The sequence below is a fragment of the Homarus americanus genome, unplaced genomic scaffold (genome assembly GCF_018991925.1).
Source record: "Homarus americanus isolate GMGI-L3 unplaced genomic scaffold, GMGI_Hamer_2.0 scaffold6317, whole genome shotgun sequence".
NCBI classification, from domain to species: domain Eukaryota; kingdom Metazoa; phylum Arthropoda; class Malacostraca; order Decapoda; family Nephropidae; genus Homarus; species Homarus americanus.
This window is the reverse complement of record NW_024730668.1, coordinates 21,358,692-21,376,353: the sequence shown is the minus strand read 5'-3', so window position 1 is coordinate 21,376,353 and position 17,662 is coordinate 21,358,692. Positions and strand designations below refer to the sequence as shown.

Below are 17,662 nucleotides of genomic sequence, written 5' to 3'. Positions count from 1 at the left end.
AGAAATAGAAAGCCAAAAGATGAAAAAATAGACATTTATTACTGTATTTTCCTCTATATAAATCTGTTCAATTTTTCTTACACAGTGGAAGGTATCTGGCAGCACGGAGTTGCTTCCACCACTGGAGGCTGCAGGTAAGGTGACAGAACTGAACACGAGTAACTGGAGATGATAGAAGTTCTAGAACAGCTAGATAAAAACTGGATTACTCTAAAATCGGGTATTGGACGTTTCCGGCTGAGGGAAGTCCGTATATAAGAGGAACTTATTGTGTATATACACCTAAATGTAGCGCCAATCTAGTGCAATACATCAGAATGATATACTTCACTAGACATAACATATCAAAGGATTAAATTTGATAAAGTCAGTACATCTAGTTAAGAGGACCAAGTCTCGGTGTCATCATGGAGGTAATGGAGGAGGAGCACGACACTGTATTGATCTGTGTGGCGTGAGGGGGCGTCTCCCACCCTGGTCGCCTGAGTGGGGGATTCATGCTGACCTTTGTTCTGTTTTACGTCCTTGTCTACATTTGTTCTCTTCATTGGCACCACGATGTGAGTTACCTTCAGTGGGTTCAGTAGCTTTATGAGTGGTGGTGAGACACTCAGTAGTTTCTGGCGTTACAGGAAGTGTTGCGTCAGGATCCTTACCCGTTGACCTCTGAGCTCCATGAGAATCACCATATTGACCTGTGTTCATAATGCCTTACAGTGACAGTCGTTACAAGGGCTTTATACAGAGCCAGTAATGTCCTTATATTATTACATGAGCATTATTTATGTGAAAGATGAGGACTATGAGTCAAGGCAGGTGAGGCTGAGTGGGATGCACCTCCCCCCCCCCTCCCCTTACCCGCCATGACGCTGTTTATATAACTGGTTCATCCTGGCGACTACCTAGTACTGATGTTTACTGTGTTGCTACATCTTGGACTGGTGCTGATACACAATGTTGACTGGTGCTGTTCCTCTTGGCACCAAGGCTGTATTTGTTTGCAATGCTTCATCTGTATTTATTAACTATTGTACATAGTTTCGTTATGACAATGTCAGCACTTTGATGATAGAAAATACTTTATATAAATGGGAGTCGCCCCAGTATTCTCCAGTAACTTAAAAAGGACTTTCTTCGTGTGTGTGAGGATGACGCGCCTCATGACGCAGTAAATGGGTACTGGTGACAGCTGATAACTCTGTTAACGATTTTCATAAAACGTTTATGGGACTATAAAGGATATGTGAGCGTGAGACCAGCAAGCCATTGCCATTTTATCTCCATTATCATCATCATCACCCAGCACAACACACACTCACACTCCTTCATAGTTTAAGCTACAGTTCACCAGGTCTTAATACATTACCAAACCCCCGAACACCGAATCCCTCAACACTGAACCCCTCAACACCAAATCAATAAGCATCGAACCCCCCAAACACTAACGCCAGGAGTTTTGATCACCCTTTTCTGTTGACGGGAGTTGTTGTGTTTACAACCAGAGTTTAAAAAAAAAGAGTCACGAAGGACACCACACTGCAGTGCTTGACGGGGAGGTGTGGCGCTAATATTAACGAACTCCAATATTATAAGTTAGTTTTGCCACCACACCTCCCTGTCCAGCACTGCAATGCGGTGTCCTTCGGGAACCTCTTGTGGAAATTATGAAACAATATTTCTCAATAATGAAACCTGATGTCTCATAGTTTGTGATAATTCTACTAGTAAAGACTCAATAACCTGGTTTTCAAAATATAATGTAAGTTATTATATTCTTCCAAGATTTAAAACACCCACAGACCAGGTATTTCATTTTTTTAATATCCATACGAGAATAACTGTAGTTATCCCTGAGTCTAGTTATCCAGTTTTCTGTCATATTTCAGTGTCGGATATATATGTGTCATATCTATGTCTCTTAAGTATGTTTCATAAGTGTTCCTCATATTCCGTGTCTCGAGTATCTCATTTTTGCGTGTCATGTAAGATTGTATCACATGTGCGTGTCCACAAATACCTAATTAATTCCATCCACGTTAATTAGTGATTCAGTAAGCCTCAGGTGAAGTTTTTATGCAAAGAAATTAATCACGGCTCTGAGACTTACGGTAAATAAATCATGACGTGTATAAAGTATTCGTTGTCAGTTTACATGAAATAGATTTTCTTTAATTTCATATCAATGGATCTTTTTTTCTCTCCCTTGGTACAGTTGATATACACATCGGCCGTGGCGACAACTATGGCGTTATAGTGACAAGTTTATGGCGTCATAGCAGAAGTACTGGAGATCGTGCAGGTTTGATATCATATTGTTTGAGGTGGCCTCCTGATCCACTATGTGTGGCCTCCTGGGACATGGGTGTCAGCCTCTCACAGTACACAGTCGTCCACCTAATACATAATAACAATGGCCAGAATTTGTTTATTGATAATTCGGATAACGACCAAGTTATATATTTATCTTCTTTTTTTTTTTTACTTTTCTCTATCCGTCTTTTTACCCATTTACCACTTTTTTTCCTTACCTTTGTTTCCATGTATCTATTTATTTACATATCTATCATGGATTGAGGCACACGAACACAAGAAACGAAAGAATTTATGTTTTTTTTTTGTAATCGTTGGAGAAAAAGAATTAAAGAAAGAGGAAACTAATAGAGGTGGAAAGGAAGAAAGGGAAGAAAACAAAAGACACAACTAAAACAATGTGTCTCTTCCTATAGTGGGTGGGAGGGGGGAGTGGGAGGGGGTGTGGGGTGGGTGTGGGAGAGGAGGGGTGTAGGAGGGGAGGGGGCTAATAATAACAAAAAAATCTCCAGGAAGGAACCTAACACGCTTGGTTAACGCTTCAAACTGTTATACTTCAGCATCACCAAGTCTCCTCCTCTCCCCCATCACCATCATCATCAACAACAACAGCATCTACAGAGTCCTTCCTCCTCAGTTGTTAACTTCAGCACCGTAATCGTCAGTCATCTCATTCATAAGACGGGAAGTTCCTCACAAAAGAACACCCTACTTAAGTGTGCTCCTATGACACAGTAAGTGGCCAGGTTGGAGCACTCTTCACCTAGTTAGAGAAAATGACACTTTACTCGATCCCTGGCCCACACACACACACACACACCACCAGCTGCACCTCCAAGTTACATATAAAACTGATTAAACTAATGATAATGCAGCCTTTCTTAAGTATATTTGTAATTTGGTAAGTTAAAAACTGAGTATATACTGTGAACGGTTATAGTTCAATTGAGCATCATTCTAAAAGAGCTCATACCTAACATAACCTACCCATCATAACTGGGACCCATTAAAAATTGGCCCAAATCCAATTGTGTAAGTTAGATTAGGTGATGTTAGGTTAGGTTAGGTTTGGTCAGGTTAGGTCATGTTTGGTGAATGTCCTCTTTGAAATTATCGTAAAATATTGTGTTGGTGATGAAGTTGCAGGTTTCCTTTCCTGTAATTTACGACTCGCCTTCCCTTTCACTTTTTATAACGTAGTTTAGCGGTATACCTTGTTTTTCTGACGGTGGCTGCCCCAGTTAACTCGGGAAGAAACTTTCACCTAACAGTCACATATCTCCGTTGTTAAATGTTTTGTGAGGACGAGGTTTTTTGCTTGGCTTTGGTGAGGTAAAAAAAAAAAGGCGTGAGGGAACTGAAGCCATTAAGTGTAGGAGCCTCACATCAACATGGTTTATAGTTGACTCTTGTGTAGTGTTTAAAGCTACTTGTAAACACTACACAGGAGAAACAATTAACAAGAATTACTACGACAAATTATTACACTTCTGGTCAAAGTTTTCTGCAGAAGATTATGAAGAAGGATGAAACAACAAATTATTTTATCAATACAAAATATTAATGAAAATATATAACTGAATATATACTAAATATATATTAAATAAACATATAGTATACGCTACAATTACTGTTGATATAAATTAACCTAATGCATCATAATGCCAGGGAGAAGCTAGGACTCAAGCCAGCTACACTCAACTTTCTACAGGAAATGGGAAAGTCTCCGCTGTACAGTATATGTGAGGTCACAGGTATGATAATGGAACCATGAGACTTGAAACATGTACAAACACAAAGGAAAATAAAAAAAAGGCTAGAGCAGTGATACCGTATGGATAAACAAATATCTTTATTTACATATAATTTACATATCACTGATTACTAATTTGTTTACGCTCCTAAGACCTTCGTTGTTGAAGCGCAGTGATAACATTGTAACAACACCCATCTACGTACACTAACTAAACTTAACCTATTACTACTAAACTGAAAAAATAATCATAATAAAAAATACAGTAACTAATATATTAACCGAATATATCTATATATTAGTTTAGTTTACTCTAAAGTTTTCTTTATTGAGTTACTCAAAGAAAATTGTAACATTGTAATGTAAACTAAACTAAACTGTGGTTATACTTGTATAGTTAAAGTTTGTTATTTATTTAGTTAATCAATCATTTAGTTATTGAAATATTTATTTGTTTATTTAGCTACTTAACTAATGTAAGGACAAACAGACTATTAGGAGTTAGAGAAACATACTCTCTCAGCTTCAGGAGTGGTCAAAGTAATGGCTGTTAAGATTCAAAGTCACGAAATATAAGATGATACACCAAGGTCGTCCCAACAGTAAAGAGGCGTATCACATACTAAGAAACTACTTAAACAGAGACCAAATGTGAAATGACCTTAGAGTGTGTGCAAATCGACAACGAATTTAAGTTTTCGGACCAAAGTGAGAAGAAGGTGAATCAAGCAACTAAGCCAGTGGGTCTTATAAGACTGGCGTTCACACACCTATTCCCTTTCCACACTAACCTGGTCCGTAAGCCACGCCCCTCTTCTATAAAAATAGGTGCTTGGTTCATATAAAATGTTCGTTTAGCTGTGCATTTATTCAAGCTAAATATGTTCACATTTGGTAAGCAGAGCAGGTTCAGGTACATTCAGGAGCCGGTGCATGCCCAGTACTTGCCAACAGTGCGTAACAGAGACGTGACAGATCGCCCAAGCGGCTAACGAGCCGATCAGTGGTGAAGAGGAAAGAAGAAAATAGATATTCTTTAAAATAATGTTAAATATCTGCACTAGCAAAATGCAAAGGACTTTAAGGCATTAGCACTTCAGAGAGAATGTTAGAAAATTTTATATATTTATCATAAATGGTCGAAGTCAAAGATGAAATTCGCTCTCAAATAAAATATTTTCATATTTTGTCTTTGTTTTATACCAACAATAAGGCAAACAGATATTAATAGATACCAAAAATATAGCACAATAGGTAATGAACAACAGTTTGACCGGCTGTATATATCCCAAATCATTTATATAACAGATAAAACTCGATATAAATATGCTTACCAATTGTGAACATATTTAGTATGAATAAATGAACAGTTACACGAACATTTTCTATGAACCAATCAGCTATTTGTAGCTGTAGACGAGAGGCGTGGCTTACGGGCCAGGTTAGTGTGGAAATACTATAGATGGTCTGTCCCTCATAACGCCCTGCAAAAGTGAGGTGCTTCCCCGTTAAGAGTACTGTCACCCCGCCTAGTCCTCGAGATATACTAAAGACTGTCAGTTAATTTAAAACGTCCAAAGGAGGGCCACCAGGCTGGTGCCTGTACTGCGGTACCTCAGTTATCCTGAGAGATTAGAGTATCTGCAATTGCCTAACTTATACTATAGGCGGGCAAAGGGTAACCAAATAAAAGTCTATAACACCTGGCGGATGCCCGCCTCACTGTGGGTCACAGCTTTAGGTTGAAGATGCCACAAATTAAAATAAAAAGATATGAGGACAAACGTTTTCGGAGCGAGGATTGTGAACTCTTGGAACAATCTGCCAGAGAGCATTGTGACGGTACCAAGAGTGAGCTCATTCAAGACCAGACTTGACCAGCACTGGCACAAGTACAGATACATTATGGAACCAGTACATACCCAAGTACGTAATAGAGACGTAACCGACTGCCCAAGTGGCTAACGAGCCGATCACTAGCGAAGAGTATAAAATATAATAGACAGTATGGTCACGATCTAATATTTACCCAATTTGGGCCTTCCAAACAGTTATCTTGAACTCTCCCTTAATACTAGCTATATACAGACTTAAGGCTGTGCTCACGGACTCTGGTATAATGCGTGCATGTAAGCAAAAATAATATGTATGAGTTACCCCTAAAGTGTGATAATTTTCTGTGACTCGTTTTACATGAGTAGGAGAGCGTCAACTATACAATGGTAAACTTAAAATTATACACTAGTGTTGTGATGTGTTGCAGGTACAGTATAAAGTGTTGTGATGTGTTACAGGTACAGTATAAAGTATTGTGATGTGTTACATGTACAGTATAAAGTGTTGTGATGTGTTACAGGTGCAGTATAAGGTGTTGTGATGTGTTACAGGTACAGTATAAAGTATTGTGATGAGTTAAAGGCACAGTATAAAGTGTTGTGATGTGTTACAGGTGCAGTATAAGGTGTTGTGATGTGTTACAGGTACAGTATAAGGTGTTATGACTTGTTACAGGTACAGTATAAAGCAGGGGTGTCAAACTTATGGCCCGCGGGCCAAATGTGACCCTTGGGATGGTCAGGTGTGGCCCGCGGGATGACGGTAAAATTTATCATCCCGTGAAATTATGAAAGAAATAGATATAATCATGTTTATTTAGTAAAATGAATTTTACATACTTAAGATCAGACAAACCCAAATGAGGTATTCCTGGTAAGCCACGTAAGGCACTTGTGTTGGCCCTGAAGAGGGTAACTAAAATAAGAATTGGCCCTCGAAAGGTATTGAGTTTGACCCCACTGGTATAAAGTGTTGTGTTGTGTTACAGGTACAGTATAAGGTGTTGTGATGTGTTACAGGTACATTATTAGGTGTGGGCTTTGCTGTGACCGTCAGGGATTGCATTGTTTATCTCTTTTAAACAAAACAAAAAAACTGCAAACTTAATTAATTAACACCAATGGTATTTTCTTTATTCATATACCACATTAAAGCATATCACATCATTATTTAAGACCATTTATATATAATTATTGAAACTATATCATTTGATGAATAATTATATAGTTTCATTTAAGTAAGTAAGTAAGTAAGTAAGTAAGTAAGTAAGTAAGTAAGTAAGTTAGTAAGTAAGTAAGTAAGTAAGTAAGTACATTGAAAAGTTGGGTTGTAGTGATTCAACTAACTTGTTTACTGCGAACAGTTGAACGTGATAACGGCAGCCTAAAAAGTTTCCTTCACTTCCTTTTACAAGAACTTATAAATTGTTCCTTGATAAATAGAACTGGCGGACTTGGACCCAAGCAAACTGCGATGGTGGTAACTGTGTGGCAGACTTTTTACATTGTCTACCGTTTATCTCTCTCTCTCTCTCTCTAAATATATCTTTACCAAATATTCAGGTAATGCTGTGTGATTAAACGTCACATATTTTCATTGTCAAATAACAGGTATTCATTTTATTTACGCCTATAAGTCATGAACAAATTCCTTCACACGCAGCTTCCGCAGCAGTACAGGAGCTTGAGGAGCGCGCGCGTGTGTGTATAATTATGTGTGTGTGTGTGTGTTTGTGTGTGTGTGTGTGTGTGTGTGTGTGTGTGTGTGTGTGTGTGTGTGTGTGTGTGTGTGTGTGTATGGTGGTTGGGGCGGGACTGTCTGGAAGTGGGAGTCAGTGTCAGTCAGACTCTGGACCGCGACGTGAACACAAGAGAAGAACAACAGCTTTCGTGGAGTTGACCAGTCAATTACACACCGATACGTACAGTAGGTGAATCATCATACAGTTTGTGCTTTCTTCATACATAATACCATCATCGTTTTACAGCCTATTACTGTCTCTCAGACGAAAAAATATATAAATAAGCCGAAATAAATATCTCAAACTAATAGAGTCAACAAACTGTAAACAACACCGTAATGTTATGTGGCGTAACCCTGAAAAGTACCAGATATTCTTTTGTGTTTTTTATGTCCATCTTATATTTACTGACACCTCCCAGGGATTAGTAACAATAACAAGAGTGAAATATTACACTGTTCCCTCCCAAACATCTCCAGGAGGGAACGAACGCCGCCAGACTACCCTATAGTTGAGAACATAATATAAACTCGTTCGACGTCCATACACAATTATCTAAGATACAAATGAGAGCTCATTAGTCTTTCACACACTGGAGACAAACAAACAAGTGTCAAACGGCGGCCGAGCAGGTACAACGCGTGCGAGTCTCAATTCGGGCCACGTAATAGGGAGCTCCCAATCAACCCAACTTACCACTTTGATTTACTCTTATCCTCTGTACACCACTGATCGGCCCGCTAGCCGTTTGGGCGGTCGGTCACGTCCCTGTTACAAACTGTTGGCGAATTCTGGGCATGTACTGGCTCCAGAATGTATCTGTACCTGCACCAGTGTTGATCAAGTCTGGTCTTGAAAGAGCTCACATTCGGTACCGACACAACGCTCTCTGGCAGACTGTTCCAAGGGTTTACAATTCTCTTTCCGAAAAGTTTACCTTCACAATTTTCGGGGTTTGTGGCTTCTTCAACCTTCGCCCTAACCCACCATGCCACTCCTCAACCCACCACACCATTCCCCAAATCACCTTACCACTCTCCAGCCCACCACACCACACCCCCAATCTACCACACCACTTCCTAACCCACCACACCACTTCCCAACTCACCACACCACTCCTCAACCCACCACGCCATTCTCCAACTCACCACGCCACTCCTAAACCCACCACCCAACTTACCAACCCACTACACCATTCCTCAACCCACCACACCACTTCCCAACCCACCACACCTTCACACATGAACCACAAGAGTAGTTGACACCATATGATTAGTGTGGGAACATTACCATAATTATCGACAATTGCGGAAGGTTTGAGCAGTGCATTACCTGAAACACTTATTAGATTATTTCTAAACAAACCCATGCGCCACAAGTGCCTCTCTGCAGGTTGTGTCTCTCGCTGTCTACTGTTAGTGGTAAATAGCCAGCTGGTATAGACCGAGTTTGTGGAACTACCGGAACCAGCTGTTCATGCTATATTGTGTATGTTATAATGTGTTACTGAACATTAATGACTAAGGTCTTTCGGCCATTGGTCTAATACACATGTACTTGTCATCAACAATAAAATAAATTAAGAGATCACATCTCTAACCATCTATCATTCTCTCTCCACCTGTATGAAGGAGTGACCTGCCGACTACAACATGTTCAATATTCCTAGTCCCAATAATCATTATTTGCTGAGCCATATTCATCAAGGCTTAATGTTCCATGGTAGCCTCACATATACCCTCCATATTTAACCTTTTTTTTTTTACGTGTAGGAAGAATCTTTCTGGTAATCAGTGGCGTCTGTAAATATTACCTGTAGTATACGTTATTAAGTTGTGGTGGGGAGGTACTATGGTTGTCCGAGACCCGCCAGACGTGCGAAGTGTCAAGTACTGAGATACCGCCGTGCTGAGATTATCCCTAAAATCTGAGTGCTAGGATTGTCCTGAGCTGTGATTATCTTGCCTAAAATATCATGATGAATTTACCACTTACAGAATTATTATCTAGTTTATGTTTATATTATTATTTTAATACTTTTTTTTATATGGACATTGGTAGCGTATTTCCTGTTTTTTTGTGTGTTTTTTTTGTGTATCTTGAATTCATTTAACTCCTTGTGTACGGGATCCCCTCTGAGCTTAATAAAATGGTCTGGCGTTAGCCAAATAAAATATTAAAGCTGGCGTCCTCGTAGTGAAGGGGTTAATGGAGATAGTCTACTAACTAAAATACTAAACGTATCCACGCCGGGGTTGTCTCGTCCCAAGTGTGAGAATTCTTACCAGTCTTCCAGTATGTTACCAGTTTCATCTTCGTTCCGAATAGCTTGAATTTTTGGTTTCTCTTTGTAGATGTGGTGGATACGAATTTTTACTTTTCTTTACATATAATTAGCTTAAATCTTCCATTGTTTGTTAAATATTAACAATTACAAACATAACAACAATCCACACCTAATGGTATTCATTTGTAAAAATTGTGTTTCTCAACCCCTCATGCCAGAAGTCTCCGAAAATAGTTTGAAGAAAGTGGGCCTACCTGGTACACTCAGCACTCAGCAGTCTGAGAACAATACACTGGCTATGGACGCAGTGTCTCAACGGTACATAAATCCCTCCATTTAATCTTAATTTTCCCTTAACCTGACCTTCGCCTGCTGGCTGCCGGTACAGTGTGGGTAACCTGGGAGAAGGGACCTGATAACGCGTCACTGATGAAGCTCACAGGTTAATTAAGTAAATTTACTTTTCAGAGAATCACTTAACTTGGTGCGGGTTGCCATGAGAGCCATTGTAGATTAACTTATTTCATTGTGATATACAGTTAATGTAATTACAATTTCAAGTATTTTTTGGAAAATGATTATAATAAATCATTTTAATGCTGTGCTGTGCTTCTTCATATTTCTGTCACTACAAGCATAAACATTCATGTTTTACATGGCGAGGTGTAGTTTCACTTAATTATGATGATTACTATGAGGTGCAGGTAATTACCCAGCAAGAACCGTAATTTAGGGCAGAGGAAAACCTGGTGTGCCAGCGTGGCCATCTTTCCTGTGAGGAGGACCTGCCGCGTGTGTTGCTCTTAATGACTTAATGATTTACTTGAGTGTGGCCAGCTGACGTGTGTGTGTGTGTGTGTGTGTGTGTGTGGAGCTGACACCGAGGAGCAGGTGAGATACAGGTGACAAACACCAGCAAATGTAATGTAACTGGAACGTAAAAACTAAGGTGGCTACACGCGCCAAGCCTTAGCATGACACTAGTATAGAAAACTTGAGTTATGTACAGGTCCTTGGTACAACCAGCTGTAGTGAGCCTTCAGCATGCAGAACTAGGCTAAGTACAGGTACTAGAGTCCATCAACTGCAACACGTCTGAAATATACTGAACTAGGCTGCCAGGTGAGACGTGAGTGGGAAACAGCTGTTGTGTTGATATAATTTAATATTGCAAGTGGAATCTGACTCTGTGGAAAAAAAATATAATAATAAAATATGAATACTGTACTGTTTTTTTTACAGAGTAGACTGCGTTGATTCACCTCTTGACAATTTATTTATCCTGCCCATATAGGAATGTTGAAGAATGTTGTGTTCCCAGCCATGTGAGACTGCTGGAGCGGCATACCAGGATAATTATTTAGTAGTGGGGGAAACATAACGTTAAGTATTATGAGGATGGCTTGACATTCTTAACTATCCTCTTTTACACCGACATTCTTGCATTGTAAAAATTCGTTTACAATGATGTCATTTTATTATGCGAGCTAAATAACTTATTTCTTATTCTTAGTGACAAAATTTAAATCCCCAGAAGTAACACGATTGATTTCAACATTTTAATAAGCAATACCCAACAATTAGCAACTATAACAGACTACCTATTCTCTAAAATGTTCATTAAAAAGATGTAAATCAACGGAATAAGTTTTACTATATTTTCAGAAGATTTACCTAAATTTTCCAGTAGTTAGACGCTGAAATTACATGGAATTTCACAAACTTAAATTTTCGTCAACGAGCTTATGTAAGTAACATATTATTTAATTTCATGTGATTGTACAGTACATCCTTACACTCCTGATGTCCGTGATTAACACAATACTACACCTGTTTCATGGACCACCTAACAACTTTGCTCCACTACAGAACGTGGGATTAAACATCAAGTACTTCGGTGCATCATAAATTTCGTCATAAGTTCTCGTTATACAGTGTAAGTGAATTTCTAACACCAGTCTCAGTGTTTTAAATGGCAGGTTTGATGAAGAAGGCTACAGTATCATGAAGTTCAGTAGTCGACAGTGTACTAAGAATCCACCATGTCTGAGTGATACCGGGTGAGGCAGACCATGAGAAACAGACCTAAGACAAACACTTCACTCTGGACACCTTGGAAGACTAGAAATGAATCTTAAACATCTATTGGTGTAATTAATAAAAGACTAATTCATTATAAAGTTTATGATACAACACATCAAGGAATCAAAAATAGAATTATCAGGGTCGGGAAACCTATTTAAGGAGAGTTTGGAGAATCAAGTACCACTGTGGTAAGGTTTATGGTCTTACGGTTCCCGTCATCAGGGAGGGGGTGGAGGGTCAAGGGGGTCTACAGAAATATCTGTTTTCAATGTGTTAGGGCTGCGTTCATCCGTCCGTCTGTCTATGTGGCAGTTGTAAACACGACAGTTCCAACAATTAACTAGAGATTTTAAACACACTTGATAAATGCATATCTTTATATCACAACATGGTCTTGGAGAAGTTTGTTTGTGAATATTTTATTGTTTTATTGTTTACATGTATGGCGCCTGAGATACAACTGAGGATTTACCGATCTTCATTTACCACCTTTTGCTATATTGGTCCAACACGCCATGAACAAGTGAACCTCACAAGTTTAGTCTCACTCTAACGGGAAATAAGCCGAATTACCATACAAAAACAATAAACTACCGCAGACTGTCACTCTCAGGGGAAACTCGAAAGACTTCCGTGAATATATCAGATGAAACTACACTCTTTAACATGTTTCCTTTCAGTTGTACCATAATTTAGTGAGCAGATGGCCAGCGCGCGGGTCCATACGTGGGGGACATTGCTCACTTCAGTTACTGCACTTATGACGGTATCTGACACTTCTTACCCGCGGCTGTAAAAATAACACAACAATCACCTAGTCCGCGAGACACTATTACGCGGAATTCAAAGCGCGACATTAACGTCCAAGTATAGATCCCGTTATTGCAATGGTAAATACAGCCAGTTTTACATAGTTGTTAATATGAAGAGTTTGATACTAAATTTAAAGAGGGAAACAAATAAACCTCAGTGAAGAGAATTCCCTTCACCGTCATCATGATATACAAGGCAGTTAAATACAAAATTAATGAACATCGATGTAATAGGAAAGACAATTATAATTAACTCCAGACAACAGACAAGGGATGTCAGAACAGAAGGAAATGATACACTAGACCCTTGATTCTCATACAAAATAAGATAAACAAGAGTCGACTCTAAGCAGGTTAGGAACTTAATATACAAGGTAACATAGGTTGTGGTATTCTCAGGTAACGAAAGCTCGAATCCTGGTCTGGATATTCAGTGCCCAATAACTAAGCGACTCTCATAACTTACACTACAGGTGGAGTTGTGTCGTGTCAACCCGAGCGTAAGAAGTATTATGTACTGTAAGTAATAAAACATCCTCTCGTCTAGAGCCACCACAGCCTGGGCCAGGAAACAGCCAAGTAACGGAACCATGAAGCCCCATACACCTCCACCACTTACCTGCCACCAACCCACCCAAACCAACCTTCATTCTTTAACCCCCAACCTTCCTCAAGACCACTACCGTTCACCACCAGTGTTAGACGTGGATTGTTGTAGATTATCGTGATTCCGGTCATTATGCGTAGGGGGTTGTCGTAACAGTTTGCTTACCGCTGCTGTTTCTCATCGTCCCGTCCCTCTGCTACTTCTGCTGCTGCTTAGTGTTTATGATTGCATGTGGGATCTAGTACACTTTCTTGCACACTGTTCACTAATTTATGTAAAGCTGGTGAGAGCAAATATTTCCTTCTTTCTTACATGTATTTTAGAATATTTACACTTCACAGTTTAATATTCCTCCACGATATTCCTACTGAATGCTTAATGCATATGGAGTGATATCTCAGAGGGAATTGACCTGCTTTATCTATAACACCTTCCAAGCAGACATCCTCTCTCCTCCCACTGGTGTCTCCTTGGTGGCATGAGCGTTGTCAGCGGCTTAGCCTGTTGACCATTCTGTGTGCCCCGAGGTGCCCGAACAGTTGACCACGTTAAATTCCTTTCTCTACTACAACATCAGGCTCCGTACTGTACACCATAAGCTAAACACGGCTGCTTTCTGCTCAAACACCTTCCCGCGGTAAGTTGAGGTTTACAGGAGCAGAAGAAGGGGTTTAATCAGTCTCGAGTGAGGTGGAGGGGTGAATACACTCCCTTCTTATGAATACTGTCGGGCTTGTGTTTTCATTGGCCGGAGTCTGACTATTTATTTCCACAATATGAAAGACTTTCCTCGTCGCCACTACTCTTCAGATAATGGAGTAGTAGATTAAGAAGTTTTGTTTGTTTTTTAATGTGAATATTAACTTACTCTTTTCCAAGGTAGATGTTAAGGAGCAGTGAACGGGGACCTTAATTGCCCCGCAGATTTTCAGTACCTGTTTTATTTTACCTCAACCAGGTCTTCTAATCCCAGAGCCTTACTGCAGGTGTTAGTATCAAGAACATAACCCTGGGTCATGGTAGCTTAGTGGGATGTGTCACCATTATTATAGAATGACAAATAACAACACTCGTATGATGTCAAACAAGTGTACTTCCGTCTGGTAGCCTTAGCGAACATAAACTAGTGATGGGATCATTATGGGATATGAAGCATATAAGGAAGTCATATACCATCAGCTACGAACCACCACGAGGGCACAACACAATAACTGGACGGACAGGACTTCCCTTTAATCTACGTCCACTGTTGTTGTAGACGTTGTGGGAACTTAATCTACTTTTACGTTTCTTTTAATTCGTTGACTTTTGTCTTTTTAAGCTTTCTTGCTGTTTCTTTGTTAGTTGAGAAGGTGTATCTAACTGTGGGTTTGAGTAATGACAGGCGATAAGAGTTTTAATGTCTAGCCATGTCCACTGCTGCTCTCTTTCATCCCACAATTACTTTCACTTATCTGATGTTTACCTCTATGTTTATACACTAATCTATTTACAGGAGAACACAGGTGAGAGATAATGACTGAGCCAGCAAGAGAGATGGAGGTGCTTGAGGAACCCGTCACCTGGGCCCACATCCTGCCTAGAGTCCTGACTTTTCTCACCACTTTCCTCTCCTCTGACGCAGGTGAGTTACAATGATGCCACTGATGTTGTTGGTTGTAGTTTTAGAAATCGGTTTCCAGAAGGTATCGTCTTGGGCAGTCAATTAATTGTTTTACCTGTTTCACTTCTTGCTTCGTAGGCAGGACAGACTCTGAACGGACAAGGACACGTTAGTTCATCACCCCCCCCCCCTTTTCTCTCTCGCTATCAACAATAATAATAATAATAATAATAATGATATTTTAGTTTTTTATAACTTTGGTTAAGTTCTATTATAAAATCTCGAACTTTACATTATCTTCCAAGACTCCCAATGAATCCTTGAGGGCTGCATAAATTAGCTTTGTGGTGAACTACAGGTTGAGGACCATTGAATTCTAATTTCACCTCAAAAACAGCCCTCAGTGAAGTAATACGATTCACAATACACAGAAAACAAATTAAACCACATGAACTCCAAAGCCTTTTAAAATACTCTTGGAAACCACAACACTGTATATTTTTTCTAGATAAATCCTCACTAAGCAAAGAAGCAGTTGAATTGGCCTCCAAGTTTTTTAGTTTGGGTGCGGATACTCAAGCAACCTTCGGCTTGACCTCCAGCTGGATTGACCTCATCACTGGAGGAGGTTCATGGGTTATTACGTTTCTCACCGTCCCCATTCTCCTCGCCTTCGTCATCTGGTACTTCATCACCACCTTTGTTATTAAGAAGAACGTACTTGGCCGGAGCGTCTGGTAAGTGGCGTACCTGGAGATTCATTTTATACCTGGAGATTCATTGTGTTACCTGGAGATTCATTGTGTACCTGGAGATTCATTGTGTTACCTGGAGATTCATTGTGTACCTGGAGATTCATTGTGTACCTGGAGATTCATTGTGTTACCTGGAGATTCATTGTATACCTGGAGATTCATTGTGTTACCTGGAGATTCATTGTGTACCTGGAGATTCATTGTGTACCTGGAGATTCATTGTGTACCTGGAGATTCATTGTGTTACCTGGAGACTCATTGTGTACCTGGAGATTCATTGTGTACCTGGAAAATCATTGTGTACCTGGAGATTCATTGTGTACCTGGAGATTCATTGTGTTACCTGGAGATTCATTGTTTTAATTAACGCATAGATTTATAAATTTAAAATATTTCTTGAGATGTACTGTATGTTAGTCACCGTTTAAGTCTGTAATAACATCATGTTCTGTGTAAGCCAAGACCCCCTAACCTAACCTAACCTATACGCTCTTTTTTAACTACAGGCATCAAGAGTCATTAAAATATCTATAAATTTCAAGTTATTTTTCCTTCATGATGCAAGACAGGCTGTGGGGTTTGAGGTCCGTATGTCATGTAAAGTGTCATTGATATAAATTGTGTATTTTTATAAGAACTTACTGAACGAAGAAAAAAATAATTAATATAATCTAATGGATGAAAACTATTTGATTATTTAAGTTCAAATTCATATATATTCTCTCCTCAGGTCATCGTCAGAGGTCAACAAGCAAGATGAAGTGTTTGATAAGTTATCGAGGCAGGTAGTAGAGGCCATCGACAACCCTTGGTAGCCACAACAGCACTCCCGTCTCATATAGTTTACCACGGCATCGTTCAAGAGATCATTTACCTGACCTAAGTGTGAGTCTCGATGCACGAAGAAAAATAATTACCAGTGACTGTAAATTTAGTAAACAGCATTATCTTAACACAACATTAACTTAACAGGAGACAAACTTTCATTAGTGAAGAGAAATGAGAAATTGTTTTTGTGGCAGCAGTTGAGATTAGCCTTTATGGCTGACATTTTCCTCATATTACGATTTATTTTAAATTCTAGTATTAACTATGCTCATTAGGTAAGAAATTAGAAAAGTTTCAACTGACATTTATTAAAACGATCGTTCACATATCACAACAGTGAGAGTTTATATATATTACAAATTTTACCTTATATATTAAACTGTTAAACAGTTCGCTGACAAGACAATCCAGATCACCTGAAGCATCACCCCCCCCCCTCCTCCACAAACGCTACCGAGGGAGGGAGATTCTTTAGGAAATGCAAATATCCGTCGCAAAAAAAAAGTGAGAGACAAAAAATATGGACTAGCCATTAACTGAATCCTCAAGTACAAAAATAATGCAAAACACACAAAGATACTCAATACTGTGACCATTAAGTCATGTACAGTATTCATCCTGGTTATAAAGACTCCCACAGCTGAAAAACCATCCACAATACACTATGGATGTTGGCAGTACGGACATGGAAGCATCGAAAATTTAACCCATATTTTGTGCTCGTTTTCCCATTTCTTCGAAACCTGAATACACAAAGTGATACTAATGATGATATATATATATATATATATATATATATATATATATATATATATATATATATATATAAACAAAGGTGGTAAGATAAACAAGCTATATTGAGCCCAAAATGAAGCGTAATGGCTTCTATATTAAACAGTACAGTACATGTTGCTAGCTAACTGGTCCTACATACAAAGTCGGAGGTGTAAGAAATTAGAGGTAAATGTTAATATGTACTGCAATGTCAAATAAATTAGGTGTTATTTCTTGCAATATCTACCTATATACATGTTATTGTTATGGG

At 39.2% G+C, this 17,662-nt stretch overlaps 1 protein-coding gene across 3 annotated transcripts; it reads left to right on the top strand.

Annotated features, from left to right (window-relative positions):
• The first annotated feature begins 2,212 nt into the window (after positions 1 to 2,212).
• LOC121867318 lies at positions 2,213 to 17,125 on the top strand. 3 transcript variants are annotated; one of them, XM_042367230.1, is made up of 4 exons: positions 2,213 to 2,299; positions 14,927 to 15,055; positions 15,543 to 15,771; positions 16,520 to 17,125. In XM_042367230.1, the coding sequence occupies exons 2-4, from the start codon at positions 14,947 to 14,949 to the stop codon at positions 16,602 to 16,604; spliced, it is 423 nt and encodes a 140-aa protein (XP_042223164.1). In that variant the 5' UTR covers positions 2,213 to 2,299; positions 14,927 to 14,946; the 3' UTR covers positions 16,605 to 17,125. The 3 variants fall into 3 exon arrangements, with proteins under 3 accessions (XP_042223164.1, XP_042223162.1, XP_042223163.1); XM_042367228.1 differs by lacking the exon at positions 2,213 to 2,299 and adding an exon at positions 7,746 to 7,825; XM_042367229.1 differs by lacking the exon at positions 2,213 to 2,299 and adding an exon at positions 7,746 to 7,829.
• Positions 17,126 to 17,662: the final 537 nt, after the last annotated feature.